A 21,267-nucleotide genomic window follows, 5' to 3' on the forward strand; every position below is an offset into this window, starting at 1 on the left:
CTCCAGGGATCATGCATCTGTTTCTCTCCTTCATCTCCTTCTTTTTCCCACTTTCTAGGGTGATTTTGCTCTGAATCTGGGCAGCTGATGCTCTTCAAGCAGGTGGATTTTCACCTTCCTTCCCCTTCCAGGTGCTGCTGGGGCTCCAGCATCAGCCGTTGTGGAGTCCCTATCCCCCTAGCACTGGTGCAACAAATCACAGAGCTCCAGAGCTTTGTCTTTGCCATGCAGGATCTGCTCAGGAAAGCCAGAGCATCCTCTGGTTACACTCTGGTGTTTTTAAGGACCAGATATCCTCCCAGCACAGCTGAGCCCAAATTACTGGGCATGGAAATGGGAGCTGATGGCCTGGTGGCCATCTCAAAGAGGGTTTTGTGGCTCACGGAGGGAGCAGGGCATATTTGGGCTGTATTTGGAGCCATCTAGAAGGTGCAGGTTGGGAATGTGTTTGCAGGGATTTACTTGGGTCAATGCATTTGTTTCACGTGAGTGGAGGTGATTTATTGCAACCATCCCCAACTTGGCTGGTTTTGAATTTAAAAGGCACCAACCATCAGGAGATGGCCTAAGCACCACCAAAACACTTGGCTGGGCTGGAATGAGGATGCTTTAGCTTCCCATTGTTGTGCATAGGGTGTGAAGCCCAATGACATGGGAAGAGGGATGGAAAACCACCTGGAGATGATGCAGTTATGAACCAGGATCTCCCATCTCTCAATAATCCGTGGACACAAGGGAAAATGCAATCTTAACTCTGTCGTTGTCACCCATTGGCTTTGTTTTATCACCCTGTTGATCTGCACCGGGGCAGAAGGAAGGTGGAATCTTGCCTGCCTAATGAAGAGGCAGAGCCTTTCCAGACACATGGAGGCTCCATCCCTGGCTTGAATCCATCCCTGCTTTCCTCTGGGTGGCTGCAGAATGTTTGCTCATCCCTTTCCCTTTGCTCTCCTGCCTGTTGCTCACCTCCCTATTGGAAATGTCAAAAGAAAAGCAAGGGGAACTGGGGCACCCGCCACGAGACCTCGCCTGACCTTCCTCGCATCCCTCCTCCTCCTCCCTCTCCCATTGCTGCCTCTCTGTATCTGCAGAGTCCGAGGGGGTTGTGTGCTCTGTTGGCAGCCGCAAGGAATTAATCCCTGCTTTAGCGTGCTAAAATAAACCCTGTCCAGGCAAGGAGAGAGGCTGGAAAGAAGCTGGCCCGGAATGAATGTGAGGATCGGGGTTGCTGTCAGCAAGGAGGGAGGCATCAGGCTGGGGGTGCAAAGGTGCAGTGTTAAACCCCATCGTGCTGTGCACTGTTTCAGGGCTAAAACAACCTTTCATTCAGCCCCCATCCCTGCCCAGTGCTGCTGTCTCCTGCAGCGTAATGCTGCAAATGCTCACCACCACTAACAAAAACCATGGTTTATCCCATTTCCTTGCATCCAGCAAACCTGCTCCCGTAGCTCCCCCCGGAAAGCAGCACAAAGAGGGTTTCTTGAGTTTTAGAGCCCTCAATATGCCAGGCCACGCTGCTCTGCTGTTGCAGCAGGCACGTGTGCGTGCAGCATGCTCTCCCGCAGGTCGTGGTTGAGATCATTGCAAAAACACCAGCAACTTGGTTTACAAGGGATGGGAGCCTCAAATCGCTGCCTGTGGGACATAGGAAACCACCTTCCCCTATTCCAAGGGATCTTCTGTAGAGGAGTCTCAGTTTGTGCAGCCCCATTTCCAACCCTGCTCCCGTTATCCAGGTGCTCTGGGGTTTCTTTTCCCCATTGTTTTTCCACCTGATGCAAGCAAATAACGGCTTTTTGTGGTAGGTTAAGTGCTGGTTTGGGGTGTCCTGGTTGCAGACACGGATACAGTCAGGGCAAGGATGCTAAAGGAGGGTTTGGATCTGCCCGGCTGTCAATCTGACATCTCCCAGCAGCCAGAGGAAATAGAGGAGAGTAAAACAGAAATGTGAATGCCTGCCCTCCTGACCCTGCTGCTCCGTGCTCCTGCAATCCTTCTGCAGCAAATCGAGGGGAAACAAGGAGAAAAGGGCCAGACGGAGCCGCCGTGCTCTGACTTCCCGTCTGCTACAAGCACAGCTCCTGCATCCAGCTATAGGGAGATGGGGAAGCAGCAGGCTGTCAGCCAAAGACAGGCTGTAAAACCACAGGTTGGGCTTTGCACATCCTCTGATTGATTTCTTCCTGTAAGAAATGAGTAATTTAGAGGGTTTTCAAGCAAAGCAAGGAATTTGTCCTGCAATGGGGAGAGAAGCAATGGGGGAGGTGAAGTAGAAGCTGGGTTTAAACTTGAACAAGGGAAGTTCAGGTTGGATTTAAGGAAAAAGTTCTTTACTGTGAGGGTGCTGAGGCGCTGGCACAGGGTGCCCAGAGAAGCTGTGGCTGCCCCATCCCTGGCAGTGTTCAAGGCCAGGTTGGACACAGGGGCTTGGAGCAAGCAGCTCTAGTGGAAGGGGTCCCTGCCCATGGCAGGGGTTGGAGCTGGATGGGCTTTAAGGTCCCTTCTAACCAAAACCATTCCATGATCTTCATAGGAAGGGTGGGTTTGGGTTTGCAGGTGGGGGAGGTGGCCAGTGGGACCAGGGCTTTATGTGTGAAACAGCGTGAGCCTCAAAATCTGTGTGCCCAGGGTTTATTTGGGCAAAAGTGCTCAGTTTTGCAAAGCTGGGCAGGGGAGAAGCAGCTGAATGCTTGTTCCTTGCGTTTTGGTGCTATAAGCTGGTAAATAAGGTCAAGAAGGATTTTTCTCCCATTTTCTACTTCTTTGTTGTATTGGGAGCAGCCAAAATTCATTGCAGCAATGGGGCAAGATTCCGCTCTGAGGGGCTTCCCTATGCGTTATCCCTGTGTGGGATGCAGCCAGAGCTATTAATACTACAAAACCACTTGAGAACAGTATTTAACCCCCTTCCCCATCCTTCCCCAGCAGCTCAAGCCTCATTTTCTCCCTTTTTTGTACCTTTTCCAGCCTACCTGACAGTGAGCATCGAGCCGCTGCCGCCCGTGGTGGTGGGAGATGCCGTCACTCTGAAATGCAACTTCAAGACAGATGGGAAGATGCGGGAGATCGTCTGGTACCGGGTAAGCAGTGCCAGTGCCTCTTCCTTGCCCTTGGGGACAGGGACATGAAGCCACCCGGCTGCTTTGCTCCTGTCCAACAGAAGGTCAAGGCTGGATGGTGGAGAGAAAGGCAGACGGTGCTCTTGCCGATGGGAATATCGATTCGGTGAAGCGGGCAGGCAGCCTGGCCTTTGAAAAGCTGAGCAGGGAGAGATGTAAAGGGGATTTGTAGTATCCTGAGGGCTCCACGAGGCTTCTTCCAGGCATTTTGTTCTGTTTTCCAGGTGGATTTGGGGTTGGCAGGATTGGTTCTGGGGTGCTTTGCACTGAGGGGTTTAGGAGCGGGGGCTCAAGTTGGCACCGCTGTGGGAAGAGGATTTGCATGTTGGGTGTGGAATGATGCAAAAAAAGAGAGTGGTTTTCATGCAAAATCAGGCAAAATTGAGGGTGTTCAGGGCTTGGGCAGCAGTGCTGGGCTCTTCACGCTGGGCTCCTGAAGGAAAACCTTTCCCCTTCCTGTCCCTGTCCCTAAAATACTCATGGATGCGGGGTGCTGATCTGGAGCAAAGCAAGACTGGTTTTATCTGGGGAAAGGGGGATTTGGAGGCTGTGGCTGTTCCCCCCTTCCACCATCACTCCCATCTGCACCAAGCCTGGTTCCAGCCTCAGGTATAACAGTCCAGAGCAGTATTCTTGCCTTTCTCTGGGGAATTTCAGCATAAGCTGTCAAACACAACTAAACCCCCTATGATGGTTTGACTGGAGGAAACTCAAATTTCCAGGATGGGAAAAAAATCAGCTCTTTGCCTGGATGTTTGCTCACAGAGGAGGCAAAGAAAGAGCCAAGGGGGCTGGTGGCATTGGGTGAAATCACTGCCCTTCATCCGAGGATATGTTTTGGTTTACCATCTTGTTTCTGCTCCCCAAACAAGGAGCATCTTCTGCCTTCAAGCTGTTATTTGCCTCCTGGCAGGTTTATCTATAGGGAAAGGTGCTCTCTGGACTGATATATATTGAATTGCTGAAGCGTGGTGCATGCAGAGGAATATTTCCATCATGTCCTGGCTGTTTGTGTTTAGGTGTGTAGGGAATGCAAGCAGAGAAACAGCAAAATACAACCCAAAACCTGTCCTGTACCTTAAATGGCACCTTGCAGTCGGCTTCGTCTCCCCCTTATTTTGGGGAAGAGGATTTTTGTGCAGTGCTTCTTCCACCATCTCCACCAGGTTTTTCCTTCCCTTTCCCACTCGGTAAGATTGGATTAACCCACTTTCCCGCGAGCTGGGGATGGATTTGTTTAATCCCCCTGCGTGGAGGGATGTAGGAGCCCTTGGTGAGAGGACGATGTGCTGGGGTGGCCGAGCAAATTACACTCTGAGTAACCACAGAGAGAGTGAGAAGGGAAAAAATAACCCAGCTTTTATTTTTATCATCACAAATCCCCTTTTCTTCCCTTTTTTTTACCTCCCCTTCCCTTTTTCTCCTTTCCCAGGGATCTTCCTGCATTCGGGAACTGATTTTTCTCATAGAGCATCTTAGGATTTTCCAAATTCCCTTCTGATTTTAGGGTTTTTTCCCCTTTTTTCCTCCCATCTTGTCTTGCTCATGGACTCTTGCAGCCCAAGCAAGAGGTCATGGATGGTCTCCTGTGGGCCAGGTGGAGATGCTGGGGCTGTGCAGTTCTGTTCCTACCATTTGTAAACCATCCTCACAGCATCTCTGTGAGCGCACTGAAGCACTGGAGCGGGGTTTGGGGGGTCCCTCTGGGGCTCCCCTTTCCCTTTCCCATGTCTCGTTTTACAGAGGGCAGAGTGAGCTCCGTGAGTTTAAGGATGCAGAGTGGCTCCAGAGGCACACACTGGGTTGGGGAGGGAGGGAAAGCAGAAGGGGCAGCACAGCAGCAAGCACAGTGGCAGCAGTTTGGTGTAGGCCATAGGGTGGGTGCATAAGCCATGGGGTGCATCCATAACCCCATGACTTATGAGGTGCATCCATAACTCATGGGGTACATTCATAACCCATTGGGGTGCATGCATAATAACGAGTTGGGAGCATGCAGAACCATGGGGTAAATGCTTAACCCACTAGGAAGCATGCATAACCCATGAAGCGTTGTGTGTAACCTGTCAGGAGCATGCTTAACCTGCTGGGAGCATGCACATCCCATTGGGATGCATGCATGGCCCATTGGGATGCATGCATAACCCATCAGGGTGCATGCATAACCCATCAGGTTAGGTGACACACGTATCTCCAACCCATCGGTGTGCATGCATAGCTTGTTGAGAGCATGCATAGCCTGTCAGGGTGGGTTTATAACCCATGGGGTGCATGTATAACCCATGGGGTGCATGTATAATCCATGGGATGCATCCGTAGCCAATGGGGTGTGTACATAACCCATCAAGGTGGGTGTATAACCCATGGAATGGCTGCATAACCCATGGGGTGGGTGCATAACTGATGGGGTGGGTGCATATAACCTTTCAGGGTGGATGCATAACCCATGGGATGGGTGCATAACCCATGGGGTGTGTCTATAAGCCATGGGATGTATTCATAACCCATGGGGTGGGTGCATAACCCATTGAGGTGCGTGCACACCAAGGCTGTGAGGTGTAAACCAGATTCTTACCATGGGTAAGGCAGGTAAAACCCCACTGAGAAGCACCGTTGCTGCAAACCAGCACCCCCAAACCCCCTCTGCAACATGGGAGCCCCATTGCTGAGGGGCAGCAAACAGGGGTGGCAGCAGCAGACAACTTCTCCCTCAGTTCTCGGCATGAGCCGCTGCTTTAGGTTGCTTCATGCAAGGACTGAAGGAGACCTGGGATGAGCAAAGGGGGCTTTTTCACAGCCCAAACAGGAACATGCACCATCTGCAGAGGTGATAATTAATATTCACCCACCCCCTCCGTGCTGAAGTCATCTCCAGAAGGCGCGATGTGCCTGAGAACATGTGCAAACATGGGTCTGGACCCCTTGTGCGTCAGGCGAGCACCGAAAACCCCTTGTGCAGAGGACAAGGGAGGTGGCATCCTTGTAATGAGTCCAAGGAAGACACGGAGCTGTCAAGCTGTTCTCTGGTGTCTTGGGGGTCACACTGAGACCTGATTAGTATGGTCAGTGCCACGCTGCAGCAAGGGATGGGGAGGGAGGAAATGACTTTTTGCAGCAGTGCAGAGCTCTAAAGGAAAATAATAGGAAGCGGGAGAGGGAGGGAAAATCCTCAGGGTGTCTGTTGTGGCTCTGCACAGACATCTGGCAGCAGCCTGTACACACAGCCGGGGGCTCGGATGATGGCAATCGCAATAAAGTCTTTTGCACAGCTCTGGTGGCAGGCGAGGGCTGGGCAGGATTCCCTGCAGGAGGGCAGTGATCCTGTGCTCAGCATCCCTCTGCCCAGTGGGGCCAGGGGTTTGGCTTAGGGATGTACAGCTGGAAGAGCCGGGGGGTGGAGGGGAGCCCTTGGGTCTGGGGTTGCTCTGCCTCAATTAATTAGAGTTTGGTGCTCAGTCTAATTAGCAATAAGGAAAAGAACAGAGAGACGGGGATGGTGTTGTTGTCTGCAGCACCCTAGGCAGGCATTGCTCTCCATAGCACCCATGCGTGAGGACTTATCTACTCCTCTGCTGTGCTCTGGGGAGACCCCCCCTGCAGCCCTGATCCAGCTCTGGGGCAGCAGCACAAGAGGGACCTGGAGCTGCTGGAGCGAGGCCAGAGGAGGCCATGGAGATGCTGCGAGGGCTGGAGCAGCTCTGCTCTGGAGCCAGGCTGAGAGAGCTGGGCTGGGGCAGCCTGGAGAAGAGAAGGCTCCTGAAGGGGAGACCTGAGAGCAGCTCCAGTGCCTGAAGGGGCTGCAGGAAAGCTGGAGAGGGGCTTGGGACAAGGGATGTAGGGAGAGGCCAAGGGGAATGGCTTTAACCTGCCTGAGGGGAGACTGAGATGAGCTCTTAGGCAGAAGCCTAAGGAACCCTGTGAGGGTGCTGAGGCGCTGGCACAGGGTGCCCAGAGAAGCTGTGGCTGCCCCATCCCTGGCAGTGTTCAAGGCCAGGTTGGACACAGGGGCTTGGAGCAAGCTGCTCTAGTGGAAGGGGTCCCTGCCCGTGGCAGGGGTTGGAGCTGGAGGAACTTTGAGGTCCCTTCAACCCAAACCATTTCATGATTTACACGGGCCACACGGGAGGCGAGGGCGATCTGGAACATGGAGTGGCACTGCAGGATCTCCTTCAGGATACAAAACACCACCTGGCACTTCCTAGCACTCAGCACCTTCGGCTCCATCTCCATCAGCGGGTTCCTGTAATCCTGTGGGAGATGCCGGTGCATCAGCATCCCTGAGCCCCTGTGCTCCCCATCCCAAACAAGGGGGTCTCCCACCTGCAGGATGCGTTTCAAGGAGTCCACGTAGCTCCGCTCGCTCTGCACGATGGAGCCCTGCCTGGCAAAGGCTGGGGCGGGGGGGGGCTCAGAAACCAGAGGCCAAGGCAGGTAGGAGCCGATGCATTACAGATGTTGGTGGTACTTCTCGGAGCTGCCTGATCAATGGTGACAAAGCTCAGTCCCTGCGGGGGCTGCCTCTGTCGTTGCCCATTAGGAGCAATGAGACGTTACAGCTCCGGCCGGCGTCTCCCTCGGTGGCTCCAAGCGGGAAGTGTTGCTGGTGACAGTGATAAAGTCACTACTTGCAGCGGCATCAGCTCCAGGGGAGGGGGAAGACAGGATGGAGGAGCCAAGTGAAGGACACCCAATGTCCTGAGGCTGTTGCAAGCCCTTCCTATACCATACAATGCTGCTGGGACAGCCCAGATTTGGGGGTGTTGGTTTGGGGATGCTGGGGATGGTCCAGATGGGACTCATCGGGATGCTGTTTTCTACTTCTCACCCCTTGAAACTCACAGCCCCCTCCTTATTTTCAAGCCAACCCCATTTATGGTGGGTCGTGCCTCTGATTTATAAACCTGCTCTTCTATAGGGTAAAAAACTCGAGTTCTAAGGCTGCAGGGATGCTCTGTAAGATCTGAGCAAAGCTGCTGATGGAGAGATCTTGGGCTGGTAACTGCGAGAGGTTTGATTCGTGCCATTCATCTGCCTGGGAGATGATCATTTACATGTCAGTGTGGGGAACTCTTTTAATTCCTCATGCTCAGGCAGGGAGCAGAGGTCACAAGCAGCAGCACAGTTTATTGAGTTCTTTATTACGTCTGGGTATGGGCATCACTCCGGCTCCAGGGATGCAGTGGGGAGCCTGGGCTGCGCTTCCCAGTACCTGTTTGATCAAGCATGTGATTTAGTGATGCCAGAGGGGGGCACCAGCATGGGTGCTGCCCTTTGGGAGATAAAGATGGGTTGTAGTGCTCATTTTGGGATCAAACCATCCGGATTTGGGCAAATAAATCAACTACTCTGTATTTTTGGAAGACAAGCGTGCTGCTGGTGGTGTTCTGGATGGTTCTGAGCAAGGAAGGACTGAGTGGTCCGGCAAGCTCAGGGCAGGAGGAAGGATATCAGCTAGAAGAGAGGTTTCCCAGCACGATGTGTTTCTCCCAGAGGCTGTGACATGGTTTTGGATGTAGGGATGCTGCAAACCCCTGGAAGCACACTAAGCATTGCGCTCACGCCCTACAGCCCCTTCAGGTTATTTTCCCTCTTGCCGTAGCAAGTGCTTGTTGCAGCTCCTTGGGGAAAGGGTGTAAATTCAGCCCTAAGACTGGAGCCCAGTGATGCTTCATGTCCCAGAGTGCTATGGAGAGGCCCTGTCCCTTTATAATCACTTTGTCCTCCACAATCCCTCCCCACCGATCCCCTTGGTCTCCCACCCATCTCTCCCTGATGCTTTTCTAACCCGTGAGCGTCCCAGCGAGATGCTCCAGCAATATTAATGGTACCAGTGTATTTTGGGGACAGCAAAGGGCCAGATCACCGGTGAGAGGAAAGAGGCAGGATGGGGCTGCCTCTGTGACAGCAGGAAGGAGCAGGAGGTTAATGTCTCCCTGTACAGTGGCAATTGCTGGTGTTATGTCAGGAATAAGGTTTTTACTAGGGCTTATACATAATGCAGCAGGCAGCCTTGGGCTGCCTGAGCTCAGCTCTGCTGCCCTAAACCTGCCTTTTCCTTGTCCTGTGACCCTTTATTCCTACTCCTCAGTGTGGGCACATAATGTGGGGCAATCACTGTTGCATGCTGCTGAATTGTCATTCTTTTTTAACCCAGCAAGAAGTGGCTTGGCTGTTTCTGCACCCCTGTGGCTTCACCAACTTCATATGCAGCTCCTCTCCAAAATAATTGACCCCAGGGCGCACATAAAAGGCTGAAAGTAGGTCTAATCCCTGGAGAGAGTCTATTCTATATGTGCCTTTCCACAGGAGCTTATTAACTGCCTGTAATTCCCTAAGGATACAACCAGGCTGCAGCATCTTGCCTCACTGTGCATCCTCAGGGGGATACAAGGGGTCCCATGGGTGGCTTGAGTGATGCTTTGAGCTTCATTTTCCACTCCCATCCTTGGATATAGCTTCATGCTCCCTGGCTTTGCCCACATCTGTCCAGATGTGCTGGGGAACTCCTGTGGCTGCAAACTCCTGGTCTACGAGCATCACCTCCACTGCTCCCCATCCCCATTCCTTGAGCATCCCTCCTTGAACCAACCACTCTGTTGCATCCCCAACATAATCCCTTTGAGATGATCCATGAAGAGCTTCTCAGCCTGGGAGCAGCTCCAAGGTTTCTCCCCACACCTACCCCACGGCATCAATAAAAGCCAGGGAAAATCAGACACGTCCTTGAAAACTTCCCCTCATTCCCAAGGCCGAAGATTTACAACACTGATAATTCTTCTTGCAGTTCTTTATCCCACATCCGTGCCAGCATGTATTTTCTTTGCAATAAAAGCCTCAGCCTTGACAAATAAATGTGAAGAGGTGGTTTTAGTGTCAGCAGTTTGGGTTTTTTTCCCCTTTCTTTTAGCCATAAAAAAGGGGAAAAAGATCAAATCTGGAACCAAAGACGAGCTTTGTCCAAGTGGGGAGAGAAATGCTGGGTGGCAAAACTGGTTTCCTCCCTGAGACATGCTGGTTTTGGGGGATAATCCCCCAAATCCCTTTCGTCTGCACCTGGCTTGTGTTAAAAAATAACTATTCTAACCCTCTGATGGACCGATCTGAGCTGTTACAGCCCCAAAACGTGCATAAACACACACACACACACACATTGCTTTCCTCTGCCTTTTCCTCCTAATTTTGTGCTAAACTTTGCTCCTCAGAAGGGATGAAGATAAATCTGAGGACACTGAGGGGCACAGGGAAGAAATGAGCCCTCCCTGCTCCTAAAAAGAGCCTTTTTCTGCTTAGAGCAGACAGAGATGGGAGTTGGCAACATGATAACGGGATGGAAATGCACTGGATTTGCATTTGGATTCAGCAAGCTCATACTAGATACATAATAGTTATTGATGCTTAAGAAAAATAGTGAAGAAATTAAAGATAAATATAATAAAAACATATTACAAATGAAAAAGTGGGTGTGAAGATGCTCGTGCATTTGCAAACATGACCTTGGGCATCTCATATCCTGGTTTTACTTTTGCAGGTCACCGACGGTGGCACCATCAAGCAGAAGATCTTCACCTTCGATGCCATGTTCTCCACCAATTTCTCCCACATGGAGAACTATCGGAAGAGGGAGGATTTGGTCTACCAGTCCACCGTGCGGTAAGTCACCTTGACATCCCCTTCTCCAGCATGCTGGCTGCTTCCTAATGCCTATTTTTACAAACCTGGCCCTATTTTGGGGTAGTTGAAGGTATTGAAGGACATGGAGCTGTTGGAGCAAGGCCAGAGGAGGCCATGAGGATGCTCAGGGGCTGGAGCAGCTCCTGTATGGAGACAGGCTGAGAACATTGGTGCTGTTCAGCCTGGAGAAGAGAAGCTGCGTGGAGACCTCAGAGCAGCTTCCAGTGTCTGAAGGGGGCTGCAAGGATGCTGGAGAGGGACTCCTCATCAGGGACTGTAGCGATAGGACAAGGGGTGATGGGTTCAAACTGAAACAGGGGAAGTTCAGGTTGGATACAAGAAGAAATCCTTCGCTATGAGAATGTTGAGGTACTGGGACAGCCTGTCCAAGGAAGTTGTGGCTGCCCCATCCCTGGCAGTGTTCAAGGCCAGGTTGGACACAGGGGCTTGGAGCAAGCTGCTCTAGTGGAAGGGGTCCCTGCCCGTGGCAGGGGTTGGAGCTGGGTGAGCTTTAAGGTCCTTCTTAACCCAAAGCATTCTATGATTTGGGCAACACTTGACTCTTTGATTGTCTTTGTCTGTCTCAGGGATTCATTGCATTGCAAAGAAATTACCACGCCTTAATGCTCCATCACCACATATCCTAGGGTTGTCCAAATGTTCCTTCTTGTCCCTAGGGAATAGGTGACATTGGTGGCGATTTCCAGGGGTGAAAAAGGACAGAGAAAAGCAAGGCTTGGGAAAACAACAAAATCGCTATCTATATTTAAAGCAGGCAGCATGGAAGTTAGTCTTTGCTTCTTTTCCAAGTGCAAAATCACTTGCAGGGGTGTCAGCTTTATTACTAATTACACACTTGCTTTATTGCCAATGGTATAAAAGGAAAACCAAACCTGGTAAAAACTGCCAGGGGGAGACTTAATTCAAGGTGAAAAAAGCCAGGGTGAAGTATTTATTTTCCACAATTATTACTTTTTACCTCTTTGTGTCCTTTTTAAATGAGAAGTTGCCAATCGCATTCCATAGCTCATGTTTCCCAACGTCGTAATAAGAATTCTGTGGCTGATGGGGAAAATACAGTTGTTTCACCAAGGTGATGTGATGTTTCCAACTCCAAATGTCTGTGTGTGGTTGGAAAGGGCTTGGGCAGGGCTGGTCCCATCGGATGAGTGTGTGCGCAAGTGGAAATCCCTTCTAATTTCTTAGAATTTGAGTTTTAGGGGTTTTTTTTTGCTGTTTTTTTCTGTTACACTCAGAGGTGGGTTTTTAGTACAAGGAAGAGCAAGTGTGTTGGGTGGCTGCATGGGAATAAAGTGACTATGGAGCGGAAAACAAGCAGGAAAGCAGGGCTGGAGAGGACATGGTATGGGGTTGCTTAGATGATGCTCAGGGGAGTCTCAGGGTGCTCAAGGGTTGCTCAGGGGGACTCACAGGGGTTGCTCATGGGAAGCTCAGGAGAAGCTTGGGATGTTCAGAGGTTACTCAGGGGTTGTTCAGGGAATATTCAGGATACCCAGGGTCTTGCTCAGGAGATGCTCAGGGATTCTCAGAGGATGCTTAGAGGTACCATAGGCTTGCCCAGAGGATGCTCAAGGATTGCTGAGGAAGGTCAGGGGATGATCAGGAGATGCTGTGGGGTTGGTCAGAGGGTGCTCAGGGGCTTGCTTAGAGGATGCTCAGGCAATAGGTTGCCAAAGGAACGTTCAGGAGATGGTCAGGGGCTTGCTTAGAAGATGCTATGGGGGTGGGCAGAGGATGGTCAGGGGCTTGCTTAGAGGATGCTCAGGCAATAGGTTGCCAAAGGGATATTCAGGAGATGATCAGGGGCTTGCTTAGAAGATGCTGTGGGGGTCAGAGGATGCTCAGGATCTTGGTCAGAGGATGATCAGGCAATGATCAAAGGTTGCTCAGAGGCTTGTTGAGGAAATGCTGTGGAGTTGGTCAGAGGATGCTCAGGCAATAAACAAAGGTGGCTCAGATGCTTGCTCAGATGCTATGGAGCTGGTCAGAGGGTGCTCAGGGGCTTGCTCAGGGGATGCTCAGGCAATAGGTTGCCCAAGAGGATGTTCAGGAGATGCTCAGAGGCTGCTCCACTCTTTTATTTTGTTTCCCCTTGGAGCACAGGCTCTGCTCAGCAGCTCGCTCTGATGTTGTACACATTTCTGACACAACTAATTGTTGTTTAGAGCTTGTGTTGGCGGCTTCACAAAGGGATTACACATTCCCTAACTCACCAGCCTTGCTTCCTGCCATAAACCCAGTGGTTTCACTCAATGCTGGATTTGGCCATTGCTCTCCTCAAATAGGGAAGCAGCAGGAAAGTTGGGGTATTAAACCAGACTAAAACATCCCCTGTGCACGGAGCGAGACAACACAAGCATCCCTTGATCAAGGGACAAGGACACGCCATGTTCACCCGGTTATGGCACACTGCACCAACCCCCAGCTGCTTTTTTTGGCTCAGAACCCTCCATTTTCCTCCCTTTCACCACATATTGTAGAACTAATAGCATTTGCAAGCAGAAAATTTCACCGCCCTAGGACCAAGAACTTAAAAGCATCGGTAATCATCGGCACGGCGCCGGCAAATCATCCGTGGAGCCAGGGATGTTCATGGTAAAAGTCTTTTCACACAGTCGCCTTTTTACAGAGGAAAACAGCAAGTTGCCTGGAGAGAAAGGAGATATTTCTTGGAGGCTCTGAAAAGACTTGTTTTCTGAATCATTGGCTTGATGCTCTATTTGGAGGGGGGGGTCTCCTGCCTCATTTTGGGCTCTGGTGAAGAAATGGAGCACTATTAGGAAGGGTTTAGTGATGGGTCAGGTGCTTCCCAGCCGTTTCCACTCAGTTTTTCTCCCCCTTTCATTTTACCCTTCTGGATTTTCATCTCTTCTTTTCATCTTTGCAATGGCACGGGCACGTCGGTGCCGTCCCACGGAGCGTTATCCCGAGCGGCGCGGCTCTTATCTGCACGGCACAGAGGGCTGCCGGGGCTGCCTCTTTTCATAGCAGCTTTGAACGCCGCCCGCTCAGATGTGAAGAGCAAAGCTGAGAGATATCCAACCCTGGATTATTTCCTTTCCCCTCCTTTGATTAAAAACCCACCCTTGTCGAGGAAGGCACTGCTTTATGAATATCTATATAGGGTTTTTTTCCCCTTATTTCCAGCATGCTTAGAGGACACAAAGGACATAACGGTCAGCGTTTTGGTTTCGCAGGGCTGGGCAGCCCCTCCCTCCGGTCCTTACCCATAGCAGAAGCATCGAACCGACCCAATTAGGACCATTTTACACCCAAATCGACGTGCAAACCCAAAGGGCTTGTCCTTGGCAGCCACTGGGACACGGTGTCCCCAGCTTGGTGGGGACCAAAACTGCTCCTGCAAGCCACTAACGAAGGGTGCGGATGATTTCCCACTTGATGCTTGGGTAATTAGAGACTGAAACAGATGGAGGAGGCTTAGTTGAAAGCATCAAGGCCATTAAAAGGAGTTGCCAAGTGACTGTTCGCTTCGACAGGGCCTTGTTCGTGCTGGTGGGGGGCTCGTGTAGCAAGGATGAGGCATGGGAAGGCAGCCAGAGGCTTCCAGAAAGGATCCATCAAACCAGAGCCAGATTTACCCCAGGACAGAGAAGCCCTGTGAGGTGCATGCCTCAGTTTCTCCAGAAAAGCGGAGGGGATTAAGCAGGGAGTGGCTTGAAGGGTGCTCCATGTAGGAACTGATCCTATCCTTGTTGCTGTGGTGGGATTCTGCTGACCACTGAGGTGGGATAATGCTGGCTGGCAAGGCAGGATGGTGCTGCCAACCGGCAAGGTGGGATGCTACTGTTTGGTGAGGTGGGATGCTGCCAGCCAGCAAGGTGGGATGATGATGCTGACTGATGGGGTGGGATGCTGCTAGTCAGCAAAGTGACTCCTTTGCAGCTGGTGTGATCATCTCCACCTCCAGCAGCACTGAGCCTTTTGCACATCTCTTCCTCTCCTGGTTTTCTTTATATCTCTATAAAGACCCTAGATAATCTATCGATCCATGTGTACTCTGGGTTTGCTTGGAGCATTTGATGCTTTTCATCTGCCACGCTTTGCTGCAGCCATTGCATCGCCTGAGCGGTCTGTAATGTTCAGTGTTGAGCCTTTAACATTGGCGTTCTGCAGGTGTTTGATGTCCAGGCTTCGTGGGCTTCTGCTCTTGGTGGTGCTTTTAGCTCCCATATGCTTCCTCTTTCTATAATACAATTACTTCCCCTCCTGAGGAGCTGTCAGTGCCGCTGAACTCCAGCTGCTGAACCACATTACACAGCTCTCTCCTGCAGCCGCTGCAGTTATTAATAGTGTATTGATCCCTGTCACCAGTAAAAAGCAACCCCGACACCTTGAGATCCGGATGCTGACCACTGCATCCCCCGGGGAAATGGGGTCAGGATGAAGGGGGAGCAGGTGGTGAGCTCTATCTCTCCTCCCCAGCCTCCCTGAGGTGCGCATTTCGGACAACGGTCCCTACGAGTGTCATGTGGGGATTTACGACCGAGCCACGCGGGAGAAGGTGGTCCTGGCCTCCGGGAATGTGTTCCTGAACGTGATGGGTGAGTGCAGCCCTGCATGGGTAGGAATAGAGGGGAAGCAACTGCAGGGTCTCAGGGCTGGGAGACAGCAGGGATTTGGTTCATTTTTCCATCCCCAAGGATGGGGGTGAGGATGAGGATGGGGACAACAGGTCAAAGGAGGTGATCCTGCCCCTCTGCTCTGCTCTTGTGACACCCCATTTGGAGCACTGTGTGCAGTTCTGGGGTCCTCAGCATAAGAAGGACATGGAGCTGTTGGAGCAAGTCCAGAGGATGCCACAAGGATGATCAGGGGCTGGAGAGCTCCCGTATGGAGACAGGCTGAGAACATTGGGGCTGTTCAGTCTGGAGAAGAGAAACTGCATGGAGACCTCAGAGCAGCTTCCAGTGTCTGAAGGGGGCTGCAAGGACGCAGGAGAGGGACTCCTCATCAGGGACTGTAGAGACAGGACAAGGGGTGATGGGTTCAAACTGAAACAGGGGAAGTTCAGGTTGGAGATAAGGCAGAAGCTCTTCCCTGTGAGGGTGCTGAGGCGCTGGCACAGGGTGCCCAGAGAAGCTGTGGCTGCCCCATCCCTGGCAGTGTTCAAGGCCAGGTTGGACACAGGGGCTTGGAGCAAGCTGCTCTAGTGGAAGGGGTCCCTGCCTGTGGCAGGGGTTGGAGCTGGATGAGCTTTAAGGTCCCTTCCAATCCAAACCATTCCATGATTCGATGGAGATAAGGACTAGGACGGGGATGAGGATGGAGATGGGTGGGTGTTGAGGACATCACACTAATGCCCCTGCTCTGCTCCCTGGCAGCTCCTCCAACGTCCATCTCGGTGCTCGCCGCTGACACACCAGCACCCTTCAGCCGCTACCAGGCGCAGAACTTCACCCTGGTGTGTGTGGTGTCTGGTGGCAAACCCGCCCCGCTGGTGAGCCCCCAGGGGTTTATCTTCCATACGTATCTGTGAAGCAAACACAAATATATACATATATATGCTAAAAATATATCACATCTGTGTGCTGATTTTGAAGGCAAAATAAGTCAAATAGCTGCCTGCTACCCCAATCTCACCCCTCAGCATCTTTCCATGGGGACCTTGGGAAGCAGCTCCAAGAAAAGCCACCCAAGGGGTGGGATGTGGGGATGTCCGGGGTGGTGACCGTCCCCACTGGTCTCACTGCCCCTTTTGTCCCCTCGCAGGTGTACTTCAAGAGGGACGGGGAGCCCATCGAGGCCACGCCGCTGCCGGAGCCGCCGGTCGGCACCGGGAACTGGGCACCGCGTAACCTCCTTCACCGCGACTTGGATGACACCAAGGTGCCAAAATCCCTGACGGATGAAGGCGAGGTGGGAGCTGGGCAAGCCCCGGCCACATTGGACCCCCCAAGGGGGCTGGCGGCCGAGCGGGATCCCGTCACCGAAACCATTCCCGAGACGGTGGTGAGCCGGGAATTCCCTCGGTGGGTGCACGTGGCAGAGCCCATCTACTACTTCCGCCACACGCATGCACCCGTCAGCGATGGGACGGTGGAGGCGCGGGCCACCCTCACCTGGACCCTCAACCCCCAAATCGACAATGAGGCGCTCTTCAGCTGCGAGGTGAAGCACCCAGCGCTCTCCATGCCCATGCAGTCCGAGGTGACGCTTGGTAAGGTCCATGCAGCCCGTGGTGGCTTCGTGGGGTTGTTTCTTGGGGTTTTTGCACTTTTTGAACCTTTTTTGTACTTTTTCCTCCTCTTTTTATTGCTCTTTCTGTTTTCTTTTGGGCGTCTTCGTGCACCCGCAGGCCAAAACAAGGTGCTACATAGGGCTGCATGATGGTCGAAGGTGGTGATGCCAGGGTGTCAGAGTAGGAGTGTGGGTCCGTCAGGCATGAGAAGGGCTCGTCCCCCTTCCTGTTACGGATGAGTAAGGGGGTGGCCTGGGGTCTATGGGGTGCAGAGACCCTTGTGAATGGGGAGGGAAAGAAAGAGGCTGTGTGGATGCTGCCTCCCCAAGTCCTCATAGCCTCAGGGTGCCCCATACAAAGGAGCAAGGCCTGGATTCTATAGGGTGGGTTTGCTGTGTTGACATAGGGCTGGGGAAGGGGCTCTAGATGCAGGTAGTGGGGGTCTGGGGGGATGTGTGGGGCTGGTAGTGGGGAATAGAATTTCCTGGGGTATCAGAGCAAGGCAGTGGTGTCAACAGCAAGGGGTAATGTGGGCACAGCCCTAGGTTTTGGACGGGGGTGGTCTGTGATGCATGAAGCCCCCTTGGTGAGAAGGGAATGGGTGTTTGCATGTAAAGGGGAGGCATAGGACCAGGGCAGGGGGGGGACCAGGAGGGGCTGGTTTTGAGGGGAGCCAGGGCTCTGCTGGGTGTAGGGATGAGCAGGGAGGGGGGTGTTAGACCTGGGGGCTGTGCTGGGGGTCCCTGGTGTTTGGTGGGTCATTGCCTTGGGTGCCTGCAGGGGATGTGGGGAGGTGGGAGCTCCTTAGTGTTACCTCCTATGGGAGGGGATGGGATGGAGGAGCTCCTCCGGACTGGGGTCATGTTGTGGGGGGAGCACCTTTATCCCATAGTGATGTCACCTCCATCCACCAATACCCAGTCCCAAGAGACCTGAGGACATGCCATGACCCTTATTGGCCATCACCACCAAACTCATCCCATGGGGATTGCTGGGGATGAGCCAGGCTTGGCCCCTGCATGTAGGGAGCCTGTGGGGCTGGTGAGGCCCCATCTGTGATAGGGCAGTGGGGTTGATGCCAGGACCTCCCTGTTGGGAGTGCTCTCCAGTGGGGTTGCCACACTCCAGGGTACCCTCCCAAACAGGCTGCTCCAGCCTTCCTCCCCTTGAGCTGGGTGAGGAAGACTGGGCTTTGTCCTGGCCAAGTGGGGCACTTGGCTCACTGCGTGAGCAGTGATGCACCATCTCCTGGAGAGCTTCACCCTGTTGGCTCCCCACCCATCCTTGGCACAGGCTTCAGTGTGCACAAGCCTCTCCGTTCTGGTGCTCTGTCTCTTCAGCTCATCAACCACCACAATTAGTGTGAGCTTGGTGCCAATGAGGAGGTCAGCAAGACGCTGGCAGTCAGCAGGGAGGAGCAGCAGCTCCCTTGGTAATAGAGGGCCTTGCATTATCTGTTCCTCCCCACAGAGCTTTAAAGCTATCTCCCAGCATACAACCGGCCAAAAACCAGCCCAAGTCCTGCATTTTCACACCTTCTTCTGCTCATCAGGCTTAGGTGTCCACTCTCGGGGGCTCCCCATGACACCAAGACCTTGATGGCTTGCTACTTCTTCCCCAGTAGCTCAAATACCTGTAATAGCAAAGTTCACCCCAAACTGCCCCCCAAGATCCACAGCCCTCCTCATGCCCTACGATGCCTGCAGCCTGGACGACTTACTGGGCACCCCACTGCCACCATCTACACCCAGACTTTGGGCAACGTCCCAGCAGATCTCCCATTAAACCCCTCTATATAAATAGTATATAAACACTATATGTATTCTCAATAAAAGCCACATTGAAACCAAGACAAGCCACTCGCTTTGGTACAGAAAGCTATCTTTTGGTGCAAACCATAGCATGGTGCAGCACCTGCAGGCCATCCGCCCTGCTCCAACACTGGAAGAATGGATTTGCATGGGTGTTGCAGCCCAGGTGCACAACCATGGTCCCTGGTGTGTGTCCATGCAGGGCATTCTGGGCCATGGATGCCCTTTCCAAGAGAACAAAGTCCACCACCACAGACTGATGTGTTTTCTGGTGGCTGTTTGTCCCTTTGTGTGCTGCTGGGGTGATGCTCAGGCTCAGCCTGTCCCATCCACAGCAGTGCTTGAAGATACAAAGGATGAGATACGCACTGTTAGCAAACCACAGACTCCTTCCTGCCCTTTTTCCCCTTTGAGCCTCCAAAAGGCTCCTTCCATTCAAAGACCAGGCAGCTCCTGGTGCTGCCCCATCCCACCCTGACACAGGTGGGATCCCCTCCTTTGTGCAGGGCTGTGCTTGGCGTTTGGTGCCAGCAAGGCTTTGTGGCCATCTCCCATGCTAACAGCACTCGTTCAGGACTCACCAAGGCCACCTTGTCTTGAGGATGCTTTCCTGAGGTGTCCATCTCCATGGCTTCAACCCAACCTGACCCCTCTTAACTCCTGTTTCTGAGAAGAGAAAGGCACGGTTAGGAAATGTGTCCTTCACCATCAATGTGTCCCCTTACAGTCATCTATCAATCTCAGTCTTCCCATTCATCCTCCTGCAGAGTCCTTGACTACCTGTCTATCAGTCATTTGGACATCCACCAGCCTGTCCATCAATCACCAAGCCACCAGCCCGCCCTGGGCTGGCATAGGCCATGCCACCCCTCACCACAGTCATTCATCAAACCATCGTTAACCCCAGCCAAGAGCACCCACCAGCATGGGGAATGCTGTGCTCAGCTGACATCCCTTCTTGTCCCCTTCCCTTGCAGTTGCTCCGAAGGGCCCAAAGATCACCATGACCCCAACGAGAGCCCGTGTCGGAGACACCGTGAGGATCTTGGTGCAGGGCTTCCAGGTCAGCATCTCCATCCACACATCCATACATCCATCCCCATTGCCATGGGGACAATGCCATGCCAATGAACAGCTTTGCATCCACACCAGCACTTTATGGGGTCGGCTTGGTGGTCTTGGGCTGCATTTCAGCAGGACCCCATCCTTGCTCCAGGCACACGACGGGGTTTGCTCACTCCTTACACCCATTTCCCTGCAGAATGAAGTCTTCCCTGAGCCCCTCTTCACCTGGACACGGGTGGGAAGCCGGCTCCTCGATGGCAGCACCGAGCACGATGGCAAGGAGCTGGTGTTGGAGCGGGTCCCAGCTGAGCTCAATGGCTCCATGTACCGCTGCACTGCCCAGAACCCCCTGGGCTCCACCGACACCCACACCCGGCTCATCGTTTTTGGTAGGGCAGCAAACGGGGTCACCCCCCCCCCCCCCCCCCCGAATCCTCACTCATTTCCCCTCACACACACAATAAACTTGTCTCTCCGCTATTTCTTTTCCATTAGAAAACCCAAATATTCCCAGAGGAACAGAGGACTCCAATGGTGAGTGGCGGGGACATTGGTATTTTGACCCAAAACACCCCGGGGAGTGAAGGACCGTGCAGAGCATCTGTCCTTGCATGGCCCCAAGCCCTTGGCCATCCCTCTTTGCATCACCCAAGCCCTTGCCTTTGGCAGCAGGGATGTCCTAGCACCAAAAAGGGTCCCACAGATGCTCCCTGCAGCATCCCTGACCTGCTGCACACCCCACACAAGCTCCAAAGCAGGTTTAGGAGGGTGATCCCCCCCACCCAGAAAACGTGGTCACCCCATCCTGCTTCAAACCCAAGCACTGAGATGTGGCTCCCTAATCTCCCATCCCTTTTCTCCTCCTGCCTAGGTTCACTTACCAGCCACTGCGGCTTCAGACTAGTTTTGGCGCTCACCCTAACAGTGATCCTGGAGCTAACGTGAAGCTTTGCCTGCCTCTTCCTCCTCCTCCTCTTCCTCCGTACGGCTCCACCCAGCATTGACACCTCCATCAATCGGTTCTATGCTCTCTTTTTGGTTTTCTATACTCTTTACAGTCTCGGTCTCTTTCTGTCTGTGTCTTGGCTTCCTCAGACAATTTAATTAAAAGGAAAAAGAGAAATCTTCCCCCTGGTAGAAGGCTGTGCTTCATGTTTTGCCTTGTGCTGGGGTATCCAGCACCTTCTTGGGGTACCCAGAGGCTTTGCAAGGGGTGTCCTCTGTGAGACAAGGACCAGATTTCCCGTAGAAAAGCCATTTTTACCATTCCCACTGCACTGCCACAGAAATGATCAGGGGGATGGAGCACCTTTCCTGTGAGGAAAGGCTGAGGGAATTGGGTTGTTCAGCCTGGAGAAGACTTCAGGAGACCTTGTTGAGG

The 21,267-nt window shown here is 52.7% G+C and overlaps 1 protein-coding gene across 1 annotated transcript in view; it reads left to right on the forward strand.

The window, feature by feature from the left end:
* IGSF21 (immunoglobin superfamily member 21) overlaps nt 1–21,013 on the forward strand; it is a 39,960-nt gene extending 18,947 nt beyond the window's left edge. Inside the window, exons 2-10 of the mRNA XM_057416264.1 lie at nt 2,968–3,080; nt 10,648–10,769; nt 15,255–15,373; nt 16,154–16,269; nt 16,542–16,989; nt 19,799–19,884; nt 20,083–20,275; nt 20,382–20,420; nt 20,758–21,013. Coding sequence (XP_057272247.1) covers nt 2,968–3,080; nt 10,648–10,769; nt 15,255–15,373; nt 16,154–16,269; nt 16,542–16,989; nt 19,799–19,884; nt 20,083–20,275; nt 20,382–20,420; nt 20,758–20,831 — 1,310 coding nt within the window. The 3' untranslated portion in view covers nt 20,832–21,013. The remainder of the gene's footprint in view (nt 1–2,967; nt 3,081–10,647; nt 10,770–15,254; nt 15,374–16,153; nt 16,270–16,541; nt 16,990–19,798; nt 19,885–20,082; nt 20,276–20,381; nt 20,421–20,757) is intronic.
* The last annotated feature ends 254 nt before the right edge of the window (nt 21,014–21,267 follow it).

Source organism: Pezoporus wallicus, unplaced genomic scaffold (assembly GCF_028554395.1).
Source record: "Pezoporus wallicus isolate ANWC-B61680 ecotype Strahan unplaced genomic scaffold, APGP_CSIRO_Pwel_v1 contig_14547, whole genome shotgun sequence".
Taxonomy (NCBI): Eukaryota; Metazoa; Chordata; class Aves; order Psittaciformes; family Psittacidae; genus Pezoporus; species Pezoporus wallicus.